This window comes from Colobus angolensis, unplaced genomic scaffold, assembly GCF_000951035.1.
Source record: "Colobus angolensis palliatus isolate OR3802 unplaced genomic scaffold, Cang.pa_1.0 Scaffold91, whole genome shotgun sequence".
NCBI classification, from domain to species: domain Eukaryota; kingdom Metazoa; phylum Chordata; class Mammalia; order Primates; family Cercopithecidae; genus Colobus; species Colobus angolensis.
Genome location: NW_012123043.1, coordinates 4,628,518 through 4,636,236, shown reverse-complemented (window position 1 = coordinate 4,636,236; position 7,719 = coordinate 4,628,518). Strand labels below are relative to the sequence as shown.

Below are 7,719 nucleotides of genomic sequence, written 5' to 3'. Positions count from 1 at the left end.
AATCCTCCTACCTTGGCCTCCCAATGTGCTGGGATTACAGGCATGAGCCACTGCACCTGGCCTGATTTTGTATCTTTAGTTATATCTCTTGCTCTTAGAGCAATGCCTGACATATAACAGGCACTCAATAAATCACTCAATAAATATATACCTACGGACTGACCAATAAACTGGCTATTGACTCTTAAAGTGACAACCCCCAGGTTTCCCTAAAATCTTCTTCCACTTTTCCCATCAAGTCTGCCTGCCTTCCCTCTGTCCTTCAGTCCCCGCAGTGGGCACCATTCTCCTCTTCAGCCTTAACCTAAAGTTGGACTAGTGGACATTAAATGGCACAGCCAAGTTTTAGTCCCAGACTATCCCTGGACTCAGCAAATGCTGATCAAGTGACTGTCTCTCTCTGGCTTAGGATGGAAAGACGCCAGGAAAGATCGAAGCATCTACCCTGATGGGTTACACCAGAGCTTCTAGAAGGGATTCTGTGGCAGGAGGGAGGGGGGCAGGGGATTGAATGTCTCTGTGACTTGTGCAGGGCAGCATGATGGATGAGCAGTGGAAAGCCCTTCTATGAAACATGCCAGACCTGTTGCAATCGTATCTCTCCCGACGGCCCAGAATTCTGCTTCCCTGAAGACATACTAAATTGTGCTCTGGATTTATATGTGGGTGGTGACCTGCCTCTGTGCTCCCAAAGGAGGTCTGTCTGCAGATGCCCAGCAGAGGAAGAAACAGATGACAACAGGGGGAGGTTTGAACCCTCTTCCCAAGAGCCTTGGAACTTCATGGAAAGTGACAGCCCTTTAAGAGTTTCCCAACTTCTGCAGATCCTTCTCTCTTTCCCAAACAACCTGCCAGTTTTCAGTTTTGGTGCACAGTGAGGATTTATTCTCTCTCTCTCTCTCTCTCTCTCTCTTTCTCTCCTGCCTAGCTATCTCTATCTCTAACTTTGTCTTTCTGTCTCTCTCAAGAAGTGGCCAAAGAACCCTGGAGCCTCTGATGCTCAGCCTTCAAGTCCTCCTTGGCAGAACCTGGGTAGAAAGAAAATGGGTAGGCAGGGGGTTAGGAGTAACAGCTCCTCATCTTGAATCTAGCCTTTCCTGGAGCTGTATACACCTGGGAGTCCCCCAGCACATTACCAAATACTGTAGAAGGAAGTCCATGAAGCACACATTGACCACAGCCGTACGTCCACGCGGTGATGGAGTAGTAAAATACGCTCTTGAACGTGCCTGGGTCTGGCAGTTCACCGGCCCTCATGGCCTCGTCCCTGCTTGTCTGGCTCTCCGTGGCTGTGATCTGCTTCTGCCAGCCTACGCATTTTTGTATCTTTTTCTCATTGCATGGCCCCTTGTCTTTAAAAGGCTAAACTGCTCTGTACTAAATTTGGTCACGCAGCGCTCCAAGATTCCCTGGAATGTCCTCAAGTTTCAAACAGCTCTGACAGCGAGGTAGGACCGCCCCCAGCTTAGGGATTGGCTTCTCCTCTCTGGGCCCGGCAGTTGTTGGGTCTTATTGGCCGCTGATTAGTCCAGCTGGGGTCCACTAGCCCTGGGCTGCAGGGAGGCTGCTGCTTCCAGTGAACACTTTAGCACCTGTAGCACAGAAGGGCCAAGGAGCTGCAGTCCTCGACCAGCCGGGGGTTTGCTCCTCAGCCCACTCCCTGCATCCAGATCAGCTCACCCCTCTCCCTTCCCTGCCCACCAGGACTCTGATAGCCCCTGGCAGCCACAGCCCATTTTGCCAAGATGTCTAGGGTAGCCAAATATCGCCGGCAGGTGAGTGAAGACCCCGACATCGACAGCCTGCTGGAGACGCTGTCTCCCGAGGAGATGGAGGAGTTGGAGAAGGAGCTGGACGTGGTGGACCCAGACGGGAGTGTTCCCGTGGGGCTGCGGCAGAGAAACCAGACAGAGAAACAGTCCACGGGTGTGTACAACCGGGAGGCCATGCTCAACTTCTGTGAAAAGGAGACCAAGAAACTTATGCAGAGGGAGATGTCCATGGATGTGAGTGAGCACAGCCCTGGAGGGGAGGAGGGAGACAGGGGAGGGCTGGAGACCCTGGCTTCATGATTAGGATGCTTCCTTCCTTGGGAGAAATGTTCTTGTTGGCAAAGGATTTTAATGTTTCAGAACTGATGATTATCCACTGAACTAGCAGTACAAATCTCTTATTCCTAATTTCTGTTTTATAAGCAAAAGTTGGATATGTTGGAGGAACACAACATCCCACAAAATCAAATAGAGCTACTAGTAGAATGGGAGCTGGAAGGTGTCCTTGAAGAGTCTGTTGTCAAGTTGACTCCATCCTGGTCCCACAATACCTTTGTTTTTCTCCACTCATTCCATCCTATTGTGAGGAGGCATAAAAAGATAGAGTGATACTTTATGTCTCCTGTCAGCCACCCAAAAAGACAAAGCTAAGCCTTTTTTTTGTGGGAGAAAAACTCATTTTCAAGTCCCACCCCTATGGGCATCTCACGGCACATGGATCATTTCAGGAGGCTTGGGAGTAAATGAGTTTCCCAAAGCAAAGGGAGACAGGGACCAGGAAGGAGTCTGTGCCTGGGAAATGTGGCTTAAAGACCCGATAACTTCAAATTTATTCCCAGGGAAGATGTTTTTGTTGTGGTTAGTTGGTTTTTGGTTTTGTTTTGTTTTTGCACTCTCCAGAGAAGCCTCTGGAGGGAGCATGCTCTCTTTTCGGTAATTAACTCTTTTACCAGCTAAGGAGGCCACTTTGCTGGGGGACGAAGATATTCATAGAGGAAGGAAAAGGGGTGATGATTTTGGAAGCATCTGCCCACACCTACAATGGGCTCAAGCACAACTTGCTTTCTGTTTTCCTGAGTTGGCATGGAGGAATTTTTTTTTTTTTTTTGTCACTTTTGCATTTATATGTGAGTTTTCCTTGGACAAACTGGCCTCCAATGGAGTATGACTTTGTGGGATCCCTTTGTCCATGGGAAAGAGTGTTGCATAGGAAAATTGTTCAAGTCTTTGTTCTAGTTCTCTTACTCAGCCACATCTCTTGTACATTATCCATTACATGTGAATTCTTGCAAGAAAAAGATCAGTCTCAATTCTTGCTTTGTGTTTTACTTCTATGGAAACTGAGGCACAGAGCTTCAAATGACACGCACATTCTCACAGAGGAACTGAGAATGGGAACATTATCATCTAAAATGCGTGTGGCATGTGTGGCTGGGTATGAAATTGTGTTGACTGCTAGTCACAGAGCATATTGGTGGACACAGCCCTGACTCCTTTAGTGTAGCAATGGGAAAGAAGGGAGGAAGAGGGAAGGGGGTGAGGCAAAGAGGAGCTGGAACTCTGTCTCTGTCCCTACTGCCCCTCCTCCACCACCTATGTTTAAGCCTTGGCCAAGAAGAGGGAGAAGGAGGGAGGAGGGAGAGAAGCCAGGAGGCTCAGGAATTTATTATCCTGTATACACAGTGGTTGCCCCGGATGCAGCTATGATAATGATGAATAAAACCAAAACATTTACAGAAAAAGTGGTAGCACTTACTGTGAGGGCCCCATACCTCAACACAGCTATCAGGAATCATACAGAAAGAAATGAAATGCAGCCAGAGGCTTTGGCACCCCTGGAAATCATTGGCTCTGCTCTTCCCTACTCCCAGTCACAGGCTCTGGGCCCATGACTACCATGTATCCAGTAGCTTCCGGTGCTCAGAAAGGTACTCCTGAGGCTGAAGTCAAACAAAGCAGTCTAATCACAAGCAGGAGTGTGAAGGATTCTCATGTTCCTGGAAATTTCACTATCATAGACTTTTTCTTCAGCCAGTTAATACCGTGACAAGCATCTCCTCCCCTGCCTCACCTCCCTCACCCCTGCCAGGCCCACACTTGGCTCTGTGGACAGAGCCCGAGTCAAGGAATAGAAGTGTGTGTTTGTGTGCACACCCTTGATGTAAAGAGATGCCTTTAGGTCAGGTTTTCCCTTGTGGATGTAGGCTGTTCTGATCCCCTCACTCTTTCTCACCCTGTCCAAGGACGTACATTGGCATAATGGCTGGCTGGAGTTTAGGGTGCATGCTGAACCTGGGCAGAAGTCATCTCTATAAATCTGGGTGAGAATGAACCCTAGAAGGTGGCTTCTTTAGCACCATTAGCAAAATAGTGAATGTGTGGCCAAGAACTTGGATTTAAGTATTAGAAAAACCTCGTTTGAGTAACAGTGTCTCTGTGTAAGTCACAAGTTACCTAATTTAAGTCTCAGTTTCATCACCTACAAAATACGGATAGTAGTACCCATCTCACAGGGTTGTGAATACTAAAAGGGGTACTGCGGTAGAGCACTTAGCACAGAGCTTGGCGTGTCATAAACACTCAATAAAGGCCAGCTATGAAATTATTATTTCATTTGAGTCAAGGAACCCAGAAACTGGTGAAGTGGGCCAAAAGCAAATCTCTACTCCTGCCCAGCTCCTCTCTTCCCTCAGTCTCCTGAGGACTGTGCAAGCCTCACCTGTCAGTTTAATGAGTGGCCCAAGTAAACAAGCAACCCCTGGGTGCTCAGGGTGGGGACCACCAACACTACAGACACAGCACAGTGCTGGGGGCAGGTGGACTCCAGGCTGATGGCCTGGCTGCAGCCCTCACTGATGGTGGCCTTCACTCCCTGTGAAGAACTGAAAAGTGGTTGAAACAGAGAGTAAAGCAAGATGATCATTTACTAAGAACCTTCTACATGCCGAGCATGTTCACCTTTTCTTTAAACCTCACAATTCTTGGGAGATGGGTATTTTTATTCCTATTTTTTCTTAGAGAGGTTGAATAACCTTCCCAAAGTCACACAGCTAATTAGATGAGATCAGTGCTTCTTCCTCTCTGCCATACTAGGGTGCAAAAAAGACAGTAATGTCAGTCCCTGCCCTGAAAAAATTGTAATCTAATTAGATTATGTACGAAACACACACGTATAGAACCATCAGTGTTACAGAGTAGAGACCACAAATTCTTATATTGGCTGAAATAATAGTCTTCTGTCAAATGTTCACCTCCCCACCCCCACGAGTAGGAACGTAATTATTAAAACTAAGTGTGGATTAGGGAAAGTAAATCCTGACTAGGTACTGGATGCCGTTAAGGAATTTCTGTTAATTTCCGTTAATTTATTTTAAGTGTGATAATGGTGTTGCAGATATACTTTGTAAAGGATTCTTCTCTTTTAGACATAAAAACATAAATATTTATGGGAAAAATTTATTGGCTTTGGGAATTAGCCTTAAAATAATCTGGATGGGGGTATAGGTAGAACAAGATTGGCCACCAGTTGACAATTGTTGAAGCTGGGTGATGAGTCTACATGGGTGTTCATTATATTATTTTTTCTACTTTTGTATGTATGTTCGAAAATTTTCATAATAAAATTAAAAGAAAGAAAGAAAGAAACCAATAGTGGGAGGTCGGCCTTAAGACAGTCTTAAGGTCCGTCTTTTCCCTAGAAGGAGAGCCCCAAGATGCATACTCTGGCTATTGCACAAAGTGATTCTAGGCTGCGGGAGGGCCCTTGGCCTGCTTCTCCTTCCAGGGGCTCCCTCCATGGGATGGGATACTCCAGAGATCCTCCTGATTGTTTAACCATCTTTTTCATGAATATTCCACCCATGCCTCTTCCAGGTCAACTCCTATTTGTCCTGCCTATCTCAGGCACCACTTCCTTCAGGTAGTCTTCCAGTCAGGCACCTGGTCTGAGCGTTCCAATACCAGTCTGTACCAAAGCCCTTGGGACATCACTTTTGTATCTTGTGTGACTTGGAGGGCAAAATGCAAATTCAGGGCCCAGCACACAGCAGGCCTTCAGCCTCTGTTTTGAGTGAATGTTAGCAGGGGATTGGGGAGGGTAGAGGTGGGACTTGGAAGAATTGACCCCAGCTTCTTTCCCTCCCTTTAAAGGGCCAGACCTGTCAGCCAGTGTAGCTCCGCCCTGATCATCCGGGAACTCTCCTTCAGCCCAGGTAGAAGACAAAGCCCCTGGGCAAGCGTATAGCCAACGGTTCAGTGAACCTCTTGTCCTTGCCTCAGGTTTCAGGAACCAGATCCCAACCGGTCAACTTGTGTGTCCTCTTTCCTTCCCAAGTGGGAAAGAAAATCTCCAGCCTGCCTCCCCCTCCCGTCTCCCTGGTGTTACCAGGGGCTGGGGATTAGCGCCTGTACTCAGCCAGGGGCAGGGGCAGCTGAGCTGGCGGGGGTGGAGGAAAGCTCTCCCTAGAGGTAAACTTGAGAAGCAAACCCGAAGCACCCCACTAATAGCGGCTGCTGGGCCTGAGCCCTCCTGACCTTCCCCTCCCACTGCCTGCACAGCCTCTGCAGCCCCCTCCCCCGTCGGTTCTAGTTCACAGTTCAGTGTCCAGGGTATCTCTCTACAGGGCTGGGAAGGCCCGAGGTCGGCGGCCTAAACCTCAGAATGCCCTTTGCAGAGGGCTGGGACTTATCAGGAGTGCACTGAGCAGCACAGCTCAATGCTTAAGGAGATTAACCCCAACTGGTACACACCCAAAATAGCCCTGGAGGCTAGGGTGGAGAGGGCAGAAGAGGTGATGGGGGCCTGTTGACCCAGGGAGGGAAAAGCAGGCACCGGAGAGGGCTAGACTCTGTTAAAATCTCTCCCTGAAACTTGAAACTGCCTCTATCCAGAGTTTGAAAAAGCAACTGATTGTTTCTTAAACTAGGTGGTACAATCCACAGGTGTTCGTTTTAAATATTGTTCTTACTCATATGTTTTCTTCTGTATGTATGTAATATTTAAAGAATTTTGAGGGCAGGTGTGGTGGCTAATGCCTGTAATCTCAGCACTTTGAGAGGCTGAGACAGGAGGATCACTTGAGCTTAGGAGCTCAAGACCAGCCTGGGCAACATAGCAAGACCCCATCTCTAAAAAGTTAAAAATTAGATTAAAAAAAAAAGAATTTTACCAGCCTGGCCAACATGGTGCAACCCCATCTCTACTAATAATACAAAAAAAAAAAAAAATGGCCGGGCGTGGTGGCTCACACCTGTAATCCCAGCACTTTGGGAGACTGAAGCAAGCAGATCACCTGAGGCTGGGAGTTCAAGACCAGCCTAACCAACATGGTGAAACCCCATCTCTACTAAAAATACAGAAATTAGCTGGGTGTGGTGGTGCATGCCTGTAATCCTAGCTACTTGAGAGGCTGAGCCAGGGGAATTGTTTGAACCTGGGAGGCAGAGATGGCAGTGAGCCAAGATCGCGCCGTTGCACTCCATCCTGGGCAATAAGAGTGAAACTCCATTTCAAAATAAATAAATAAATAATTATAATAATTACTAATAAATATGGTGTTTACGATGTACTAGGTATATCAATGAATGTTTTCATGTGTAGGACCTAATTTAATATTCACAACAATTATACAAGATTGGTATAACAGTTGTCCTTATTTTACAGATGATGAACTCAAGTCTCAGAAAAGAAGGTAGCTTGCCCAAGTCACATGGCCTGTAAGTAGCAATATGAGGACCAAATCCTGGTCTGTTGGCTTCAAAGGCCCAAGCTCTTCATTGTTAAATCATACTTCTATCCAGTCTTCTCTTGTTGTGTTTTCCCATAGCCCCTGTGCTTGTCTCCCTCCCTCCCTCCTTCCTTCCTTCCTTCTTTCCTTCCTTCCCTCCCTCCCTCCCTCCCTTTCTTCCTTCCTTCTTTCCTTTCTTTCTTTCCTTTCTTTCCTTTCTT

At 47.2% G+C, this 7,719-nt stretch overlaps 1 protein-coding gene across 1 annotated transcript in view; it reads left to right on the top strand.

The window, feature by feature from the left end:
* Positions 1–1,427: 1,427 nt before the first annotated feature.
* Positions 1,428–7,719, top strand: part of LOC105504334 (leiomodin-1) — a 56,121-nt gene continuing 49,829 nt past the window's right edge. The window contains exon 1 of the mRNA XM_011931750.1: positions 1,428–2,006. Coding sequence (XP_011787140.1) covers positions 1,746–2,006 — 261 coding nt within the window. The 5' untranslated portion in view covers positions 1,428–1,745. The remainder of the gene's footprint in view (positions 2,007–7,719) is intronic.